The sequence below is a fragment of the Lichenostomus cassidix genome, chromosome Z (genome assembly GCF_008360975.1).
Source record: "Lichenostomus cassidix isolate B80296 chromosome Z, HeHo_3.0, whole genome shotgun sequence".
Taxonomy (NCBI): Eukaryota; Metazoa; Chordata; class Aves; order Passeriformes; family Meliphagidae; genus Lichenostomus; species Lichenostomus cassidix.
The window spans coordinates 66,080,976-66,102,843 of NC_139511.1; the positions used below are offsets into that span (position 1 = coordinate 66,080,976).

The following is a 21,868-nucleotide window of genomic DNA, read 5'->3' on the forward strand; positions in this document are numbered from 1 at the left end:
TGCTGCTCTCTCAGGGACTCCCAGGGTTTGTAGACAAGCCATATTTTCAGTGGTGGCTGGCTGATTTAAGCATATGCATTCAATTTGCTAGATCTGTCCTGCTGGTGGCTGCTGAGTTTTGTTCAGAAGCTTGCCAAGTTGCTGTGACCTTGGTGATACTGCGACCATGGTGCTGGCCCTGCCTTTGGCCTCACTAATGACCCATGGTGAGGACTATGGATGTCCCCCTGCTTCTCTAGAAGGGACTTGAAGTACTGGAACATCCTGAGGAGGGGTGGTGTGCAGGGGAAACTGCTGTGCCATAAGGATGGCATGGGACAAAAGCTTGTATTTTTCTGTCCTGAGACAAGAGATCAGGCTCTGTATATACTTAGTGAGGATCAAAAATTTAAAAGTCCAGAGAGAAGCAGCAGTTCTGGCATACAGTCCTAAGCTTTGGCAGAAGATCATTCTTTGTGCCTATAAATATGTGACATTCCATCCCAAAGTGTTGTCCCTCACTCCCTGGCCAAAGGATGGTTTACTTTGGCCTTAATTCCTGGGTGTCAGGGTCTTCTGTCCCAGCTGGGGCTGCATGACCCTGCTAAAGACATAATGCTTGACTGACTTGCAGTATCAGCAAGGCTTGTCCCAAGTCTATGGCTGCAGGCAAAATGCTGCAGCTGGCCAAGTGCTCCTGGGCAGAAGGGACCAGAGCCCCTTGTCAGCATGACTCTGACCTGTAGGATGTGGAGAGAAAAGAGTGAGAGAAGAGTCTGTATGATCCCAGTGATTTTCTCGTGGTCAATAGGTAATGGATTCTCTAGCTCTGACAGGCGGAGGCGCAGCGCTGTGACTGGGTGTGCTGCACAGAGCAGCATCTCCTGCTCACACCAAAGCTCTCCTGTGCTCCTCGTCACACATGGATGTGCAGAGCCACTCGCTCTGCTGGCTGGGAGGTGTGTGACAGCTCTCGCTGGGCTTGGCACGGCTGCACAGTGCCAACTTCCTATTGTCACCTCTGTCTGCCCTGGTCTCTCCGAGGAGACTGAGGTTACCAGGACAGCCCTCAGAAGGGCATAGCAGGTGGAGGCAATGTGTGTGGCTTGGGAACATGCCAAGATGTGGAAAAAGGAAGGAAAGGATGTGGAACAAAGCCTGTTTGAGCCTCAGCACCAAGCATTAGGGAACTGCCAGTCAGAGGAGTAGCCTGCAGAGGATCTGAGTGTGCATAGGTCCACGTGCATGACTTGCACTGTTCACACTCAGGAACTGGCCAAGCCTTTGGGCCCTGCATGCACAGTGGCATTAGCTGATGCCAGCTGACCACAGCCATACCTAGAAGAAGTCCTTTTGTGTGTCCCAGGAATCTCTCCACCGTGGAGGGTAAAACTGGGAAGAGGCACAGCCTGGGGGGCATGTCTGGGTGTACCCCAAGGCAGCTTAGTTGGCAGACATCAGTGGATCTGAGCTGTGGCAGTGCTGGGTTACCCTCCCACAGCCAGTGGTGGAGGGCTGATAAAGGGAATGGGTTTGCCTGGAAGGCAGCCTCGGAGCCTGGAGGAAGCCCTCCCCTTGCTGTCCTCCTTATCTTGGCAGTGCTGGCACAGGACAGCACTCCCAGCCTGCTTCTCTGCCCCTTCTCCCCACAATGGACTTGAGCCAGTGGTGTCACCTCTGCCCCTCTGGTCGCTGGGTGCTGCAGGGGGCAAGGGTTCTGGCATGGCCAGCCAGGCTCCCTGCCCAGTTTGCTGCCTTGAAGAGTCCATGTTTTTGCCCATCTTGGACACTCACACACTCTCTTCGTGCATGGGGCTGTGGCAGAAATGAGTTAGTCAGGAGAGGGTGAATCACAGGGGAATGAGTCAACGGGAAGCAGAAGGCAGGTGCTTGCCCAGGACAAGGGATTTTAAGCGAGCACAAGGGTCTGGCTGAGTCCCTGGGAGATGGGCTGAGGGTGCCAGAGGAGAGCTGGGAAAGCCACAGGGCTTAGCAGGTGGAGGCAATGCCTGTGCCTTGGGAACAGGACAGGATCTTAACTACACACTGAACTCCAGCTGTGGGTATGTTGCTATCCTGGATGTTGCTATCCTGGGGCACCCTTGATGCTGAGGCTTTCCCTGCAGGTACCAAAGAGGAGCACCACACGGGAGCAGTGCAGGGACCAGGTATCCAGTGAATGGGGCAGATCTTCATCCTCACACAGGCAGTGGGGTGTCCAGCCAGTTCTGGGCAAGCTGAGCAGATACCTGTATTGGTCAGATCCTGCCCAGTTGTCTGAGAGAGCAGATGCAGGATGGGAAAATGAGCGAAACCTGCTGGGGTAGAGAATGAAAAACAAACAGCTCTGGATTGAGTGAACACATGGAGGAAGAGCTGGGATGCAGATAATACAATGGAAATTTGAGGACATGGTTGGTTGTTGGCTCCAAAATCCCTTGCGTGACCTGGGCTGTGCTGCAGGCCCTTGAGTGTATTGCAGGGATTGCAGATGGCTGTTTCCCTTATTGAGGGATCTGCGCTGGGCTGCTGGGTTTCCATCTAGCACAGCTGGTCTCTGCTGAGCTGGGACTCCTAAATGTACTGCTTACCACTCCTGAAGACAAGTCCCTCGTGGGCATGGTGGAGGCAGCCTTGGTATCAGAGCTGCAGCAGCACAACCAATGCTCTCTGTGTCTAGGGCCAAACTTCTTGGAGCAGGTGCTTGGGAATTGTCTTGGAATAACATAGGTGTGTTGCAGCAGGCACTGGTATTGCTACCAACCAGAGCAAGGATCAAATTCTCAAACAAAAGCAGTCCCTGCTGATCTCAGTGTTGAGGTGAATCTCTTTTTTCAACATACCCCAGGTGTGAGGTGCAGGTACCTCCTATCCTCCCTAGTGTCACCGTTGGCTAAGCAGGACGGAGCCCAGCAGGCTCTAGCAGTCTCCAGAGATGAGCTGGAGCTCTGGCTTCTTGTGTGCTGCAGTGGGCAGAGGCTGAGAGTGGTGGGCTTGTGCAGCCTGGGAGAGGGAAGGCAGTGAAGGGAGCCTGTTGCTGGAAGCTGTGGATTTGCAGTGAATCTGCAGCTTGGATCTCTTGGGAAGTGCCCAGGGGCAGGATGAGAAGCAATGGCACACAAGGGAAATTACAATTAGATATTAGGAAAAATATTTCCCTGCAAGGCAGTTAGACTGGAATAGGACACAGAGAAGGGAGGCAGTTTCCACACTTGGTACTTTCAGCCCCTGGCATGGGCAAACCCCAAGAAATTTGCTTGAACTTGGCCCTGCTGTTAGCAGGATTGGACCCAAACCCTCTGAGGTCCCTTCCCACTGTTGTTCCTGAGTTCTGCAATTGTCAGAACTTGGCAATGTCACATCTCATGGACAATTGGATTGACCAGCTTGGAGGCACATGGAGGGCTCAGGGTGTTCTGTCCATCCCCTTCCCCTCACTTGGACTCATCTGTGTAATATTAGCAGTGGTGGGAGATGGAGACACTCACTGCCTTAGGAGTGCTGCTCAGCTCACTTGCCCCAGCCTCTCTTAGCTGGAGCACCCAAGTCTCTGGAATTTGGCATTATTTCCTCTCCACACAGCACAAGAAGCCAGTGGGCAGTGAAGCACAGGATGTAAAGCATCCTCCTTGCTCTTGCTGGAAGCACAGGGCTGTGATGTGTAGGGGGTGCTGGTGTTTTTGGAAGGCTCATGAGGATGCTGGCCCCCAGCCCTCCAGATGGAAGGGCTCCAGGTTTATCTTCCCCGTGGTGCCTGTCCCAGAGATAGTGGTGATTGGAAGGGAAATTGCTGGTAGCTTTTTTAAAGGTTCCAGCTGCCTGACCATCCTCAGCAGATGGATGCTGAGATGAGTCCAGAGGACTGTCTGGAAAGAATTATTTGCTCCCAGTATTTTCTGTTTCTTTGCCAGCCTTTTATTCTCATGGCTGCTCTTTTCCTGATCCTGTCCTTTTGCAAGGCTGGCTGCTGGCAGTCTTATGAGCCTTGTCTTCGGAAACAACATCACTCTGTGATTTATTGTGTCTCTGAGCTTTGACCAGTGTCTGATGCAGCAGAAGCCCATGTGTGGTGTGTAAGTGCTCAGAGGGTGTTTACAGTGTTTGGCCCATCCTGTCTGCAAGAGTAATGAACCAGAGCAAAGGGGTCTGCTCACAGCCGTGGCGCCCAGGTTGAGCTGACCTGCAGCAGTAGCTACATCTGCTTGCTCATCTGGCAGAGGCTGGGTGGCTGTCCAGGCTCCCTGGATGCTTTTATGTAGATTTTCAATGTCTAGAACATTCTCATAAACCTGTGTTAGTTCCCAGATCGCTTCTGAAGTTGCTTCTTTTAGCCTTTCCCTTGTGTTTGTTGACAGTGTGCTGCCATTGTCCTGTGCTCTCTCTCTTCCCCAATCTGGAGGTTTGGGACAAGAAGTCCCTGAGGTCTGTTCCCAGCTGCAGGGGCAAGTGCCATGTTGCAGGGGACGAGCTGGTTTCTGGTAGTCCATGGAGAGCTCTTAGGTCTCTCACAGTCTCTGTCTCTCTAAGAGGAACAGGTCTAGAGGGACTTGTGTGTCCTCAGTGGTGTGGATCAACCACCAGGTTGAAGGTGTTCTTGACCTAGTTGCCTCTGCTGTATGTGGGACCCCGGGATGGTTTACTGTGTTGACTGGGAGGTTTGCAGTTCCAGAGGATGTAATAGGAGCTGGACTGTGTCTCCTGCTGCCCTTCAGATGGATATGCCTACAGTCAGAATGCCAGTCCCTCCTACCCCCATGTTTCCCTTCTTAGGGCCTTCTGCTCTTATGTGTTTGCCTTCATTATGGGCAACAATGTGAATGTTTAGATGACAGCTCTGACATCCTTTTCTTAGTTCCAGCAGTGTTTTTCTCTCACCTTCAGTCCTACAGCAAAGAGAGGCATTCCTTTTCTATGACAATGTGCAGAACATTGAATTTGTGGTAGAAATCCTCCTTCCCTGCAGTAGCCCTGGTTTTGTCCATCTTTTAACAATAAAAGACAGACAAAGCCTCACCCTTATGGCCCAAATACCTGCCTAGGATGTCCTCACTCTGGCCTGTGCTAGACTTGAGCCTTTCTAAATCGCAGCTGGAAAAGGGTGAGTTGGGTGGGTGTGCACAGCCATGTATATGTATGTGTGTGGTATCTCCTCCCCCTGTGCCACGTACATGTCTAGTACAGGGAGTGGAAAAGATGCTGAACGTCCCCACAGCTGCTGCAGCCTTATCTGCAGGCTGCAGCTTGGTAACCAAGCAGGAGGCCCGAGTGCCTGTGCTCAAGCACCTCCCTTGGAGGGCTCTTACAGTAAAAGGAAGTGTATTGCAAGAAGGTTTGCGGTGGGGAGGGGCAGTTCCCACGGGTCAAATGCTGCAGTGCACAATCCTTGCTGCCCTCCCCACTGCAGGCTGTTTGCCTACTCCCTCTCCCAACATGTAGCTTTGACACCCATGTCCGGAGCTGATCAGAGCAATACAGCATCCCTGGGACTTTCTCCACTGCCCTGCGGTGCCTGGTGACTGTTTGGGGAGGTAGGGAAAGGTGATGCTGCTGTGGGTCTGTCAGGTGCCAGGGGCTCATCAGTGGAGTGTGTGCAAGGAGGCTTGGGCTGGTAGTGCTGTGGGTGTGTGGCAGTGGGAAATGGGAGGAGCCTGGGGTAAGTTAAGGTATGAACTGCAGCAATCAGGAGGCAACAGAGGACAGGTAAGACCTAGGGGCTTGCCTTGGGGGTTCATGGAAACAAGACAGGGCCTCATGGTGGTGGAGGATGGGGTGGGAATGAAGAGGAGCACACTTGTGGGGATACAGAGCCCAGCTGCCATGTGAAGAACGTGGGGAAGGGGCAGTGTTGTGCATCTGGGTTTAGGTAGTGTGAATGGCTACAGGGCATCAGGGTACAAAAGGAGCTGGCTTGGTAACGAGCAAAGACGGGGCTGTGGATGCCTGGGGCTGTATATGGTGGTGGCCAGAGGGCGAAGAGAGGAGAGAGCAGAAGTGGGAGCTAAAAGGGTCCTACTGCCTTCTGACTTCTGTGCTGTCTTCTCCCAGCTCACAAAACACCACCCCACCACCAGAGCTCCCTGTCAGAAGCTCCTGTTTGTGTACCCAGGTAATAGTGCTGAAAAAGAGGCTGGGCTGTTCATGCTGTACACCTAGATCATACTTCCCATGGTACACAGCCCAGGACAGGGAGCTGACAGGATGGGAGTTACTGTAAGTGATTGTCTTACCACTGGGGTTGAGTTAAACGGGTTAGAATACAGTTTGCAGGACTTGTGATGCAGACACCAACCACAGGGTGTTATTCCTCCTCTTGAGAGATCAGATAAAAGGGACTCTTGGTGCTAATATTTGTACATTGCTTAGAATGGGCCTAGTCCAGATTGGGTCTGGGGAAAGCCTTCCTTGGACAAACGTCCTTATTGAACTTGAAATGTGGCTGTGCATTGGTGCCCTGGTCATGGCCAGAGACCTCGGGTGTCATGCAAGTGCAGACCAGAAGTGGTCCCTGCCCTGAGCCAGATCCCACTTGCCTTCTCACAGCCATTCTGTGACTGGCTGCACAGGCATGTGACTTGGTAATCACATGGTGGAAAATTTTCCATTGGTTTCAGCTGGCACCAAGGTCTGGACTGGAGCAGCCAGTTTGTGTGGTTATTCAGTGTCTGAGGTCCCCCTGGCCTGTCCCTTGGGCCACCACCCTTGGAGAGGGACAGGAGGGCTGGAAGGGAGCTGGCTGACATGCCCCTGTGCTTGGGTAGCCAAGGGCTTGCTTTCACATTCTTTCTTGCCTCAGGGTGACTGCTGAGGCTACTGTGCTGCCCAAAGTCTAATGCCACAGGGCTCCCCAAGGCTTGCAGGCACAGTGCTGACTGCACCTTCCCCTGCGAGCGAGGGTGAGTAGCAGCTACCCCGAGGTGAAAAGACACAGCTTTTCATGAAGTGGAGCCAGCACAGAGGAATTTGCTGCTTGTGGACAGCTGTTGTCCTGGGCCTGGCTCGTGTCCTCCAGCACTTCTCACCCGGTGCTGCCTCAGGAAGGGGAATGGGGGCTACCCACCCTCGACTCCCTGTGCCAGGCAAGTGGGTGCCACCTCGGGCTAACGGGGGTGAATAGCTGCGGTGGAGCCTAGCAGCATCCTGCTGCCTCTGCAGGGATCCTCTTGGGCAGCGGAGAGTTTTCCCCACCCCCAGCTCTGCCGCTGCCTCTTTGTTTTCTGGCAGAAGCCTCTGTGCCTTTTCATTGCCGTTGAGGCGCCGAGCAGGAGCCTACATGTGCCGTGTGTGCGTCTCGCCGGGAATGTGATGCGGGCTGGGAATCCTGCCGGGCTAGGCATCTCCCCTGCAGGGAAGCAGAGGCCAAACAGCAGCTTCAGGGGTCTCCTTTCCATGGACTGTTCCTCCGGTCAAGCAAGGCTTCGAGACAGCTGATCTCCTCCACAAAACCCTATTTGCATTGGCAGCGCTTCTGCACCTTGCCACAAGTAGAGTAAGTTGGATGGGAAGGGGCCGGTCCTCAGCTGGGCACTCGGGCTCTCCGCTGTGGTCGCCCCTCGCTCCCGCTGGGAAGGCACCTGAGATTAAAGCAGTGCCAAAGGCTATGGAGCTGGATGCAGCAGTGGCTGAGGATTGCTTGTGCTGTGCCTGCCTCTCCATGTATTTGATCTCTCGACTTCCAGCGGGGACTGAATTCCTGTGCTGGATTCTGGGCTCGGCTCTTGTGAAAGGATCCAATTATTTTAGAGCTTTGAGCATCTCCATTTGCTGCCCATATTTGCGGCGCGCTGGCTGGAATTCCAAGTGATTAACGTGGCTGTGACATCCCTCCTAGGGGTGTTATCTTTGCTTGCTGTCCCCCACCGCCCCCCTCTTCCTCCTCCGGCAGCGAGCGAGCGAGACAGGCAGGCAGAGACAAAGGTCTGTCCTCAACCTGGGCTGTCCTCCCAGTAAGCAGCTGCTGCATGGGATTTCCCTGCCCTGCCTGCTGCAGGTTTCCTGGGCTCCCGGTCGAACACTGGAGCTGGGCAGCCGTGGGCTGTATCGCAGAGGTTTGAACCTGCTGGGCTGGGTGGGCAGGGGGTGCTGCCGGCTTTGGAGAGCTGCCCAATTGTCCTGTTCGATTTTAAGCTGCTTTTCATTCTTTGGCTGCGCTTTCCTGGGAAGAGGGGCAGCCGTGCGTGGAGGGGAGGCTGGTGGAGAGGGGTTGGACGTGGGGGAAAGCTTTACACAGGTGGCTGTCGCATAGTGGGATCTGCCTGCAGACCCTGTAAGCCCCCCTTCCCAGCTGCAGGCTATTGTCAGCATCGCCATCTGCACGCCAGGCACCTGGGAAAGGTGTGCGGAGGTGATCCATGCCAGGACGAGGGCCATCAGAGGGACAAGGGGTAAGTCACTGGGCTGAGAGCTCTGCTCCAGCTCCCCCAGCTCCCAGGAGAGGTTTCATTGTGTTATCCTGACTTGGCCGAGCGGGAGGGCTCAGTCCCTGCGGCACCTGTGTGTGGGGCTGGGGAGGGCACTGCATGTTGCTGGGCAGACCTCAGCCCCTGAGGAGGCTGCTGCAGCCTGGAGCCCCAGCAAGATGCTCTGCAGAGAGCGCTGCTCTGTCCCTGGGGGCTTCTGCGCCCTGTCAATGCCACCTCCTACAGGATGGGAGGGAGCAGCAGCACCTCACAGACATGGTGCTGCAGGCATGGGAGGTGTTGGGTCTCTCTCTCTGTGGAAGCTGTGTCTGGTGGTTTCTAGGAGATCACACTCGTGACATGGGCACTGCCTCTTGCCCCATCCTTCCCCTCTGGGCTCAGGCTTCCTCTCTATTCCTAGCAAGGGCTAGCACTGAGTGAGGCTCTGCAACTGCATAAATCTGGCGTGGCAGGAGGCCTCCTGAGGACTCTTGAGAGCACTACTTGCTCTTGCAGTGGGGCAAGGACGCTCCCTCCCTCTGTATCCACTCCCCCTCCCTCTCCTTCTTCCTCCCTCTTGTTTCCACCGAGTATCAGCTCCTTCCTCCCCAGCCTGAATTCCAGGACAGTGCCAGAGCCATAGCCAGTGGTCATCTTCAATTTCAGGCACAGTTTGTCCCTGGGATTGCCACCTCTGCTACAGTGCTGGAGGTAGTCCCCAGCTTCACATGTCTGTCTTTCTCCTGATGGTGGGATGCCTGATCTGTCAGACTGTGCAGGAACCCTTTTCTGGTGGCAGCTCTGCTGTTAGTGCTGCCATCCTTCAGGGTTGTGACGGAAACTTTATGCCTGCTGGCACTTCGCAAGCTCTGCTCAGTCTGTGCCAGGGAGCTCCTGGGTTTGTGCTCACACTGGTTAGATTTCCTTCCTTCTCCTTGGGTTCAGATAGGACCAATGGAGCTGTGATTTATCCTCCAAACAGTCTGTTTCCAGCAGTTTCTCTTGCCTTGTGCTCTGCATGTTCTGAGGATGATTATTTGCCCTCTTGTAATGATGGCTCTTCTCCTTCCTGGCTGTGTGGTCCCTACCTCACCCCCAGTGAGGCTGCCATTATCTCCTTAGCGCTTCCCAGGAGAGGGAGCAGGAGAGAAGAAGGCAGCAAAAGCCACTTAGGGATTGGTTTCGGGAGTTTTTTTTGGTCTAAATTGTGCAAGGACCCCTCTTGGCCCTGCCAGCCCCCAGGCTGATGCTCTGTCCCAGGCTGCAGTGCCCAGGTCAAAGCTGCTTGTCCCCTGGCCATGTGTCCCTTTTGACTGGCTGGCAGTGCTGCTCTGGGAAGCCACTGGATTCCCCCTGGATGAGTGTGGCAACTTCGGGCACAGCTCTTGCTCTTTTCTTTGCACCAGTGCTGTGCTTTCAGCCCTGCCAGGCTCCTAAGGGCTCTGGCCGATGACAGATCCCTCCCTTCCTCTCTGGCTGGCACAGCACAGCTCTAACAGCAACAGATCTTTTGCAGGCTGCAGCCTGGCTCCACTGCTGCATCGCCCAGCCAGAGACCCCTCCTCACCCATCATCCTGCTCTGTTGCCTCCAGACTGAGACCATGGTCTGTTAATCCTGGTTTCCCCGTGGATGTGCTAATAGGAATGGAACCAGGAGGGTAGCCAAGTCCCTGACCCAACCCCATCAGGCCTGGCTGTGTTATTCCATGTCAGGCTCTGGTGGCTCGATGTCCCCAGGGAGCACAGTGTTTCTGCCCCAGTGCCTGGGACACGCTCCCCTCCTGCAGGTCCTTTGGCACTGGTTATTTCTTGGGTGTTGAAGTGTGGTGCCCTTCCCCAGGCAAAGAAATAGAGGAAAGCTGTGCCTGGCATAGCTCCAGATCCAGGTGCTGGGAGATCTTGGCAAAAGCACAGGGCCCTGCCTGTTTTCTGAGCAATGAGGGGGCCTTGGCAGGAGCAGGGCAGAGAGTGGAAGAGCTCTGGCTGGGCTTCCCTCAAGAGGCAAAGCTCTTTGAGTCCTATCTTAGAGCACCAGCATGGGCTAAAACACTGTCAAAAAAAATCAGCATCACGTGGGCTTAGGAGGGGCCGAAGCCTTGGTGTGGGCACGTGGAGCCCCATGTGCAGTGTACAGGGGATGGTACCTGGTGAGGCCCTGGGCCTGGCTCTGTCCCATCCATGTGGCCAGAATTAGGGCTCTAGCAATGCCTGGCTCAAGGGGAGGAGAAGGTAGAGGTGACCAGGTGCTTTCTCCCTGTCCCTGCCTGGAGTGCAGGAGGCCATGGTCCCAATGTTGCTGATCTGCTCTGTGGGGAGGTGGTGGGCTCCCAAGGTACTGTCAGAGGCTGAGCCCTGCTGTGAGATGGATGGGCTGTCAGCAGGAAGGAACACTGGAAGGCATCTGGGACTGCCAAGAGAACCTCCCTGGGACACAGAGCCTTGCATCTCGAGGTGGGTGAGAAGCAGTGTTGTGCCCCAGCTGCTCTCCATCCCAGGCTGATGGGCACTCCTCCAGAAGGATGTTTAAGAATATCCTAGGGTGTTCTTGGAGACACTTTGGGTGACATGTTCCTGTTCCTTTGGTGGGGCTGGTGTTTTCCAGCACTGTGCTTCAAGCAACAGTATCTAGGCTGGCAGATAATGGTGCCCCTTGTTCCAGGCATGTGTTCTACTGACTGGTGCTGGCAGCAGCTGATGACTGTTGTTGAGAGCTTGACTGGGAAGGATATGTGGTATCAGCAGGTCAGCCTCTCCTGATACATCCATTCGCCTGAAAGGCAGCTGCTGCTGGGGAGAAAATGGCTGTGACCTCAGAGGGACATGGGGAAAGAGAATTAAAGGATGCAGATGAAACTGTGTATTTGTTCTGGCATGGACACACACTTTCTTCCACTGCACCAGGCTGATTTTTGCTGTTGGTTGCTGATTTTGATTCCCAGTGGTTGATTGTGCCACACAAGTCATGGTACAAGTCTGCCTCAGGGACGGAGGAGGGAAACAGCAACCTTCCAAGCAGGCAGAGCACAGCATGTTACCACTTCAGCATCTGCCCACAACTGAGGGCATTCACTTGCCTTCCTACCTGCTTCGGTGCAGGCCTCGTAAGGCGTGCCAGGAGGAACTGGTCTTTACAAAAGGTTTTTGTTGAGGTTTTGTCACTACAAACCCACGGTTTGTAGTGCTGCAGCATTGATTTGCCCTGCTGTGAGTGCTCCTTGGGTGCTGTTGTATTGAATCTCAGCAGGTCCTGTTCTGGCTGGTTGCTGGCAGTGCCCTTCCCCAGCAGTGGCAGTGGCTTTTGAGCTGTCCAACTGTCAGGGACTGGTCATGACAGCCTGTAATTACAAATCTTATTGGAAATGTGATGAAAGAACAGACTGTTTTCTGGGGTAGGTGAGGTCAGGAAGCGAGCACAGCTGATGCTGGCTTCCCATGTGCAAGCTGGGGGGAATGCAGAACTTGCCAGACCAGGGTGCCAGAAGGGGTTTGCGCCTGTGTGTTGCTGCCTCTGAGCATCCATTTGGGGATTTTGTTCATCTGCCTGGCCCTGCTGTTTCCAGCCTTCAGAGCAGTACTTAGTGCTGGCTTGGGGTGCCCAGTGACTTCCCTCTGGATGGGTGCTGCAGTAAACCCCCTTTTGAGGGCTGCATGGGGAGGGAGGTAGAGAGGGCATGATCCCCGGGGATAGGCACTGTTTCCTCCTTTAGCTGGAGGTTCCTAGGCTGGCAAGGCCCATGAGCTGCCTCTGCCACAGAGGTGCTGAAGGTAGGGGTGCCCAAGGACTCCTGCCCACTCTGAAGGTGTTCCACCATGAGCTGCTGCTTGAGCTGACTCTCTTCCATGCCCTCTTCCAGGCATCAAAGCTGCAGTGCCCGTGGATTATGACCACAGGGGAGCTGTGTTGTATCTGCAAATCTCTGTTGTGCATCAAGGGCACATCTGAACAGGTGAGTGCTGTGCACATGAAAGTATTGCTCTCTTTGTGGTGGGGAAAACTGGTGGGGGGCCATCATGGCTCAGGGCTGTCAGGCTCCTCATTTCTGCCTTCACTGACAGGCATCTCATATTGGGAGAAAACAATTCCAAGCTCTTCTCCTTATCTGTAGGGCCAGAAAGTGTCCTGTGCTGTGGGTGGAAGGGGGAGGAGGTGAACATGAGACCAGGAGCTAGCTGGAGGCCCAGAGGTTGCTGCAGTGTCTTGGAAATCAGGGCATGAAATGGTCGCCAGAAAGAAAGAGGAATCTGTTCCTATGCAGAGGGTTTCATACAGGAAGGCATGCAAAAGGGATGTAAAATCAAGCCAAATATGAGAGTTCACAGCTTAGCTTAAAATATTTGTGGTTTAAATGGGTGTAAGGTGTTAGCACTGTCTGAGGTGGCTGATACGTATGTGGCCTTTGATTTGGGAGGTTGGGAAAGGCTGAGCCTAAATGCTGCCTTCCCCACCTGTGTGACCTTGCAGGCAGGCAGTACCTCCTGCCCTTCTCCCAGGAAGCATGTGAATCACCCCAGCCCTGCATCTCTCCCTTTCCTTGCCCTCAGAGCTGCTGTGGACACTGAAGAGCTGGAGAGGACGTTGCAGAGGTTCGGAGGCACACCGTGATGGTGGGAGCCATTCCACGGCAGCCACGCCGCTTCTGGGGGGTGCCTGACTGGCAGGTGTCTTCAGCTAGTTGTGCCAACGACTGCCTGCTGCGGGGCAGGGAGGTTAATCTGGAGCAAAGCAGGGTCCTGCTGCAGAGGGGTAAGTGTGGGGGGCAGCTAGGACAGGCTGCAGTGTTGTGGGCTACACAGAGGGGTGGAGGTTGGCAGGGACATCTGGAGGTTACGTGAACCAGCCCCACCTAGAGCCATTGCCCAGGATTGTGTGCTGATGAGTTCCGAATGAAGTCCAAGGATGAAGACTCCACAACCTCTCTAGGTTACAGTGCTCAGTCACGGTAAAACAAAATGGTGTTTTCTGATATTCAGAGGGAACCTCTTACATATATATCTATATGTATCTATATCTATACATATCTATCTATCTATCTATATATATATATATGGATAGATAGATGATAGATAGATAGATAGATAGATAGATAGATAGATGAGATCTCTCTGAGCCTTCTCCAGGCTGAACAGTCCCAGCTCTCACAGCCTTTCCTTATAAGACAGATGCTCCAGTCCCTTAATTCTTAGTGTCCCGTTGTTGCACTGTCTCAGGTGTGGCCTCGTGTGCTGAGCAGAGGGAGGATCAGTTCCCTCAAACTGCTACCAGTGCTGTGCCTGGTGCACTATTGTTTTTATTTACTGACCATGAGCACATTCCTGGCTCATGGTCAACTTGGAGCCCACCATGACCTCCAGGGCCTTTTCTGTTGCGTAGCTTTGCAACCAGCCAGCCCCCAGCATATCCTGGTGCATGGTTATATCTTTTATCTCTCCTTTTAAACAGGATTCCTGGTCTTGACCACCTTGGCCTGCCATTTTCCCATCCCCATCACAACAGGGTCAAAATAGCATATGCAGCCTCAGTCTCCACATAGCCTTGATCCACTTGGAGAACCAATTTCCTTATCGCTTATTTGACCCTAAGCCCTTGCTCTCCAAAATCAGTCACAGCTGCAAGGACTGGCAAAAGGCAGCACTGTCAGGCATGGGCAGTTTGTCTTCAGTCTGCTGGTGACTTTTCCTGCATCTCCTCATCTCTTGAGGTCATTTCAGTATTTTTCATGCCAGAAAAAAACCACATGGACAGGATTCTCACAGCTCTCAAACTGGGCTGAAAATCAAAAGTGAGGCACCATGCAGCACAGAGGAGGTTAGGCCCTTGAAGCTGGCAGGGTTGGGTGGATGGTGACCCTGGTACCTCCCAGCTGCTGATTGAGGAGCTGGAGGTGCCTGGTCCAAGCTGGCAGAGGTAACGGGGATGTTAGGCCAGGTTCCTGTCCCTGCCTTATTCAGTGCACGTGGCTGGGACAGGTTGTCTTGGCCAGCACTGGGAGACGCTGCTGCTGTTGCCCAAAGGGGTGATTACAGGCCTGAGCCCCTGGGACTGGTCTGACTTGCCTGACTCCTGTGCTGCACAGCAGCATGAGCATGTCCCTGGCAGAGGGCAGGCCTCTTCCTCCCCACTTGTCCAGACTTGTCCCCAGGAGTCTCCTGCCTGTCTGGAGTCTTCTCTCCTTGCCCGAGTTGGGAAGGAAGTGCTGAACCTGCAGGTGGGTGATGCCACAGGGTTTCCCAGAAAGCCACACCACTTCCTCTTCCTGTCCCTGGAGAGGGATGTTCAAGTGGTGCTGTGTGAGGAGCTGCCCATGTCTCAGGAGGTCCCTTACAGCCAGAAGTCTGGATGAGGATGGGGATCCCGGGCTGATCTTCATCCTTCTGCTCTCTTTTTTTCCAGATGCTGTGCTGCAGAGCACCTCATAGTAGAGGGCTCACACAGAGATCCTGAGTGAGAGGGGATCCAGCTCCCACCCCCGGCCCTTGCACCCTGACCTGTGGCACTTTACAGTCCCCCTCCTGCCGCTGCATGGGCTCCACTCGGAGTCCCGGCAAGTGAGGCTCCATGCGGCACATCCACACAGAGACGCCTCTGCCCCCAGAGCGCAGCACAGACCCCAGCCTGTCCCGGCCCACTGGGGAGACACCCTTGGAGCCTTCCTCGCAGTGCTGCACCCACCGCAGCATCCTCATGGGCTACAATGAGACAGAGATCAAGCGCCAGAAAGTTTACCAGGTGTCCATCTTCTCCCACCTCTCCAGCTCCTCTGAGAGCACGGAGCAGCGGGCAGGCACCCGGCCAGCTGTCAAGAGGGGATACCCTGAGCAGCGAACTCCGGAGGCGGGGCGAGACCCCAAACGAACTCACTGGGGTGATAGGGGCATGGATGGGGGCCCTGGGCAGCCTTCTCTGGATGATGACGAGACCTTTGAGGATGGTCTGCTGGTGGAGGAGCTCTCCCTCTGTGGCTCTGCCCAGCACTTCTCCCACAGTGGGCTGCGGGTGGTGGAGCACCGCTGTGAGGGCAGCCCTAGCCACAGCCCCAAGGCCAGCAGAGAGGACAAGTTGCAGGATGTCTCCCACTCCTCCTCCTCCTCAGCCGCCTCCTCCTCCTCCGCCTCCTCCTCCGCCTCCACCTCCACCTCCTCCTCCTCCTCCTTTTCCTCCTCCTGGCCCCGGCACATTGCTTGCAGTACTTTGCACACGAGAGACAGTTGCCCTGTCTCATCAGGGGATCAGCCCATAGACTATGGAGAGAATGGGGAGCCGGCAAGTGGCCACAATGTACTTCATCTTGAATTGCACAGTATTGCACAAACAACCCAGTTGGACTCTGGTGGGAAGAGGGAGAAGCCAGGGAGTAGCCCAGCTCACACCAGCAGGGCTAGTGGAGAAGTGGAAGGGCCAGCAGTGGCCAATGGGTGCAGGGAGACCCCAGCTCCACAGACAGCACTCAGCCCTGAGCCGAGCAACCTGAGCTCCCAGGAGATGACACCCTGTGGGAGCAGCCAGCTCAGCAGTACTTGCCCAGCCAAAAGGAAGTTGCTGCCTGCTGGCGAGGTTATGGCTGACTCCTGCTCTGAGGATGAGAGCCTGTCCCCCCCAGCAAGGAAGAAGAGGGTCCTGCCATGTCATCCTGTACCTACAGCCTGCCGCAGCACTGATGCCAAGGGAGCTCCATTCTGGAATCACCTGCTTCCTGCAGCCAAGGTGAGCACTGCTCATGGGGGGAGGCAGGGAGTGGCTTGGTGATGCCCAGAGCTCAGGACTGTCCTTGTGGGCAGTGTGGTCCACTATGGCACCATGCCCTATCCTGTCCCTGAGCTGCAGCATGGTATGAGCAAGACAGCAGCTGACAGCCCTGGGACACATGATCTGTTTCAACCAGCTCTTGACATCTTGCAGTCACTGGATCCTCTGCTTACAACCATCTTTTTCTCCTGGAGAGCCTTGCTTGGACAGGAGACAACCTCCCCATGGCAATGAGAGCTAGACACATGTCATGGACCACATTTGGTGTCTTATGGCTTTGTGTTAAGCCATGATAGACCAGCAAGCTTGGGAAGAGCAGCTGGCCTCTGCCTGCCTGATGAGAAGGAAGGCAGATGTATGGGAGGGCTTGAACTCCTGGCCATGATGCCCATTAGAACAAGGATCTGGTTGGTGGTAGGCAGTGGGACTGGACATGCTTTGACTGAGGAGCCCAGTGCTGTGTGCAGAGATGCCACAGGCTGTTCTGCCATTCTGAGGTGTCTGTGCCATGTCCCCAAGGTGCCACAGGGGCAGACCCCTGCAGTTTGCAACCATGCTGGCAGCTCAGGAGCTTCCTGTGATTCCTCCTTTCTCACCCTACTCTACTGACCAGCTCTCTGCCCTTATCCTGCCTGCTGAGGCTGCAGCAGACTTAGCCCAGACCTGGAATGCTCTTCTTTGTCTCTGGGGTGTCTCATGGTGCGGGGACCCACAGGAACTGATGTCAGAGCTATGCTGGCTTCATGCTGCTTGGAGCTGGGACACACCATTCTTGGGGCACAGCTCCATCCATGGGGCACAGCTCCATCCCTGCCTGCCTTTTTCATGACTGTCCCCCAGCCCAGCTGCCCCTAGCACTGTCCTTGCAGAGTGAAGCCCTCCAGCAGCTTCCCTGGGTTTTCCCGCCCAGTCATGCCAGCCAGCTCCATCATCCCTTTGTGTTGTGCTGCCCTTTGTGTGGCTTCCAGAAGGGAAAACCCCTGAAAAGGGGACATCTTTAAAAGGAGGCTGCAGTGTGGTTGTCGCTTTAAACCTCCATCCCACAGCTGTAGGATCCTAGCTGTGGGCAGGGGTGGGCAACGCACCCCTCTGCTCCATGGTACTGCTGAGGACTTTACATGAATCACCAGGGGACAGAACTCTTCCCAGGCTGGTCGGGGAGCTTCCTTGTAGGTGTCACCAGTCCTTGGGAGGTGCAAGGGAGTGTCATTGCATGGTTGTGTCTAGGGGTGTCTTGTTGCTGGGGCTGCTCCTGAGACCTGCTTTGTAAAGCAGGAATAGTGTGTTGTACTCTTGGGTACCAGCACCCTGATCCCCAGCTGAGCCACTCTGGGGTATGGGCAGGCCCATGTCCCCACCAGACACCCCAGTGCTCATGCTGCCCTGCTGGCCACCCCTGCAGAGGTCACTGATGGCTGCCCGTGGATGGGAGCCTATTCCATCTGCTGAGACCCTCATGGGAATGTGGGCCAGGCCAAAGGGTGATGGCACCTCCCAGGGGTACATGGGCCCTGGTTGCTGCCCCAACATGGTTCTCCATTTTGTGTCCTCTCCAGAGCTCTGCAGATTGCACTGCGGTCGGGAGGAGGCTGAAGAGTGGACTGCGCCTCAAATCGTGAGTGTCCTGGCAGCCCTGTGGGATGGCTGTGGGGGCTCAGGGTGCCTGCCCACCCCAGCACCCTGCAGTCCCATGGGAGGTTCAGGTTGGGTCGAGTCCTCTTCCCTGCCTTGGCCCAGTCATCTCACCTCCACAGGACCACAGGCTATGTGGCATTTCTTCTTTCCTTGGGGTGTAGGAAAGTGGTTCAACCTCCAGTAAAGGTACAGGGTACCTGGAGAGGGATCCACATGCCCAGGGACATGAACAACCCAGGGCTGCATGCTCTTCAGTCCAACACTAATGTTCTCTCTTCACTCCAAGGCGACATCTCCGGACCAGCCTCAGGAGGGGCACCAGGCCCCCCACAGCACCCTGGGCCACCACCACTGTCAGCCATGCTCTGCTGGGCAACTTTGAGGTAACGGGGGAGGTGGTTCCTGGGGGGCTTTGCATTGGGCTGGTGATGAGTGTGAGAGGCTGAACCTGATGGGGAGCCCTGGTGTGGGAGTGGGTTGATTGTCCCCAGAAGGCCTGGAGTGCAGTGGCCACAACACTGCCACCACCCACCAGCAGCATGGCTCAGCCAGCAGATCCTTGGGTGAGGCATCAAGACTGTGGAACCTGCTGAGATGGCTGCTGTGAGGCTGAGCAGAGGCACTCTCACTACTTCTCCCTGTTAGATGGCTGATGTTACCCAACTAGTTCAGGGTAGGTCTGTCTCAGAGTGTGGTCTCTGGGCACACAAGCAGCCACTTGGGTGCAGTGAAGATGGGGATGACTTCACCTGGAGCATGGGGGCAGGGGTTAGGACTGGTGTTTGAGGTTCCCTAACACTTCCCTCCCCTCTCAGGAGTCCATCCTGAAAGGGCGCTTTGCACCATCGGGGAGGATTGAGGGTTTCACGGCAGAGATCGGTGCCAGTGGCTCCTACTGTCCCCAGCATGTCACCCTGCCTGTCGACGTCACCTACTTCGACATCTCTGAACACAGCGCGCCCTCGCCTTTCCTGGTACATGGATGAGGGGGAGGTGAGGGGGTCTGTACCCTGGCACCCTGGGAAAGCCCCTCGCTGTAGAGTGTGGCTCAAGCCCCCACCTACTTGTGGAGATGGCTGGCTGTGCCAGGAGCAGTCTTCAACCCGAAAAGCAAAACAGGAAAGAAGAGGGAGTATACTAAGGCCCAGCTGCGCCATGGTTGTCAGTGTCATCACCTCTCTTGTCACCACCTCTCTATTGCTGCTCCTGGTTTGGAGAGGGACTGAGCTGGGAGTCTTTTTACTGACTTGTGCCAGGTGTTCCCAGTGAGGGAGTCTCAGGCCCGTGCTGGTTCCCAGCTGGGCTCTCCCTCAGCTTTCTCCCTTCTCTCACATGCTGTTTCTTTTGCTCCAGGGAGTGATTGACTTGGAGGCCTTGGGAAAGAAGGGTTACAGTGTCCCCAAAGCTGGAACCATCCAAGTGGTGAGTCATTCCCGGGCCTGCAGTATCACTGTGGAGATGGGACTGGGTGGGCTCTGGTTGTCCCACGGGGGTGTGTATGCTCCATTTTGTTGTTAGGTAGGGCAGCAGCTTGAAAGCAGAGAGGGTATGTGACCACCAAGACAGCACAGCAGAGGGGAGCATAGGGTACCTGGGATATGGAGATGCAGGGAAAGAAGAGGTTGGTAAGGGTTTTGGCAGGAAAGTGTGTATGTGCAGTGGTAATGGGATGTGATGGGAGGGGAACACAGGTGTGAAGGTGGGTGGAAAGGACTGACCTGTGACATTCAGGCTAAGCCCTCTGGGACTTGTGTGAGGCTTTTTGGATCTGTGGGCCAGCACCTTCTGCTCCCAGATGCTTCATCTCTGCCCTGTATACTTCCCAGTCTCACTCCCTATCCATCTGCCCTCAGACCTTATTTAACCCCAACAAGACTGTGGTGAAGATGTTCTTGGTGACGTATGACTTCCAGGACATGCCGGCCAACAACATGACCTTCCTACGCCATCGCATCTTCTTGGTGCCCGTGGGAGAGGAGGAGGGGTCCACAGTGGCCCCCAGCAACCCACTGGGCACCAGCCCTCCCCGCAGGGTCCTCTGCTACCTGATGCATCTAAGGTAAAGCATGCCAGGAAGGATGGGTACCTGCCCCAAGGTCATCCCTGGACTGCTCTCCAAGCCTGCAAGACAGGAGGAGGGACTGGGGAGGTTGGAGCTGCCACCCTGCCCAAGGGCAGCTGTCTCTGTCCCTCTGAAGGCAACCAGAGGGTGGCCACGTTGAGCAGGGGCCAAAGAAGTCAAGGGGGTTGAGCCCACACTGAGGATGCCCTGCCCTTGCCTGGGAGCCCAAGGTCCATCTGTCCTGTCTCCATGCAGGTTTCACAGCTCCAAGTCGGGGAAGATCTACCTTCATGACGACATCCGGCTGCTTTTCTCCCGCAAGTCGATCGAGGTGGATTCGGGGATCCCCTACGAACTGAAATCCTTCACAGAGATGCCCAGGAACCCCTGCTACTCACCCCGGGCCTGACCTCCTTCATCCCCTGCCCCCCAGGGGCCACTGGGGAGCCTCCAGCCCAGCACTTTGGGAGAGATGAGTAAAGGGCCACCAAGCACTGCTTTGAGATATCACCCACCCTCCTGACCAGCATGGACACCACACTCTGTAGCAGGGCTGGGATCAGCCAGGGGGATTCACCAAGAGGGGCAGGGGCTAAGGAGCAGCCCTGGCACTCCAGGGACATGCCCAAGCCTTCTGCTGGCACTGCTCCCAGCTTGGAGACTGGGCTGTGGCTGAGGTGGATGGGTAGGGAGTGAAGAGTTGGACTGGGGCTGTGAGTAAGACCACCCACACTGGTCCCAGGTCTGGGAGCAGAAAGTGTGGAAGAGTTTGTATTTATTAGTATTTATTGTTGCTGGGAGCACAGGAGGCTTGAGCAGAGGATTAGAGGTGCTGTGCTTGTTCTTCCCCACAGCCCTGCCTGCACTGGGCTGTCCATGTTGAGGCAGGGCTGTGGGGATTGTGAGGGTGACTAAGGACAGGGACACCTCAGCCAATGGAAGGGAGAGTGACCCACTGCTTAGGCAGGGTGCAGCTCCCAGAGTAGGGCTGTTTTAAAAGCCTTGTGACAGGCTGAGCCTTGCTGGCACTAGCTTTCCAGGGCCAGCCCAACTCCAAGCAGCTTTGGGAGGCCTGGGCTTGTGTTTTGAGTCCTTTAGGGCAAGCCAGACCCCAAGGGGCCTGTGGCTGTCAAGGTAGTGGCCATTGCCAGGTTCTTGAAGGTAAGACACAGCTGTCACGTGGATGGGGACCTGGGGCTCTGTGCAGGAATATGGGGATAGCCGTCTGGGCAAGAGCCTCCAGAGCACGTGTGCTGTGGATCTGAGAAGATTGCCAAAAAGAAAAGGAACCTTGCACTGTCTGCAGGCGTGGGGCAAATCCCATGGAGGAGGCAGCTTTGGGCAGGGGTCTGCCAGCAGACTGGTGCTGGAGGATGAGCAGGAGCACCAGCTTAGTCCCTGGGAAGTGGGGAGGCAGCAGAGGACACCAAACTCGGGGAGTTGGGCTGGATCCTCGACAGCGGGACTGGGGGTGATCCAGAAAGCGGCAGGGCGGAGGATAAAACAAGCTTGCACATCCCTGTCTGTATCGCCCTTCTGCCCTCTAGGGCTCTCGGAAAGGCTTCCCCTGCCTCTCCAGGCTGTGGGGAGCCTCAGCCCTTCGCGGAGGAAGAGGGGGACAAGCCCCCAGCCCATCAACCCCCAGCCCCGGCGCTGAGACCCTGCGGGGCCTGGGTGTGGGGATGGGTGTGTGGGCGAGGTGCTGCTCTGCTCCTCGCGGGGGGCCGAGGGCGGAGGCCCGAACCCCTCACAGCGGGGGTTGCTCCCCCAGCCCGGAGGCCCTGAACCCCTCAGCCCGGGGCTCTGAACGCTGACCATCCCCAAACTCCAGGCCGCTCTCCCCGCCTGGGCAGCGGCTCCCGCGGGCCGCCATGTTCCCAGAGTCCCCCTCGCCCCCAGGTCACCGGGGCTTCCCCTCTCGCCGTGGCCATGCGGGCTCGCGAAGGCCGTGCCGGTACTTTTCGTGTTCGTTTGTAATTTAATAAACGTCCGTTTGGAGCTCCAGAACGAGCCCGGCGCTGCCGCTCCCGAGGGGGGGCGGTGCGGAACCG

At 55.7% G+C, this 21,868-nt stretch overlaps 1 protein-coding gene across 3 annotated transcripts in view; it reads left to right on the forward strand.

The window, feature by feature from the left end:
• Positions 1-21,824, forward strand: part of ATOSB (atos homolog B) — a 38,855-nt gene extending 17,031 nt beyond the window's left edge. For 2 of the 3 annotated variants that reach the window (XM_085042803.1, XM_085042805.1), the window contains 9 exons: positions 12,231-12,323; positions 12,919-13,120; positions 14,768-16,078; positions 17,677-17,735; positions 18,042-18,138; positions 18,571-18,729; positions 19,109-19,177; positions 19,609-19,814; positions 20,073-21,824. In XM_085042803.1, the coding sequence (XP_084898929.1) occupies positions 14,933-16,078; positions 17,677-17,735; positions 18,042-18,138; positions 18,571-18,729; positions 19,109-19,177; positions 19,609-19,814; positions 20,073-20,226 (1,890 nt within the window). In that variant the 5' untranslated portion in view covers positions 12,231-12,323; positions 12,919-13,120; positions 14,768-14,932 and the 3' untranslated portion in view covers positions 20,227-21,824. Of the gene's footprint in view, positions 1-6,921; positions 7,466-12,230; positions 12,324-12,918; positions 13,121-14,767; positions 16,079-17,676; positions 17,736-18,041; positions 18,139-18,570; positions 18,730-19,108; positions 19,178-19,608; positions 19,815-20,072 lie in introns of those variants that run through there. The other variant, XM_085042804.1, reaches the window with a different exon arrangement.
• The last annotated feature ends 44 nt before the right edge of the window (positions 21,825-21,868 follow it).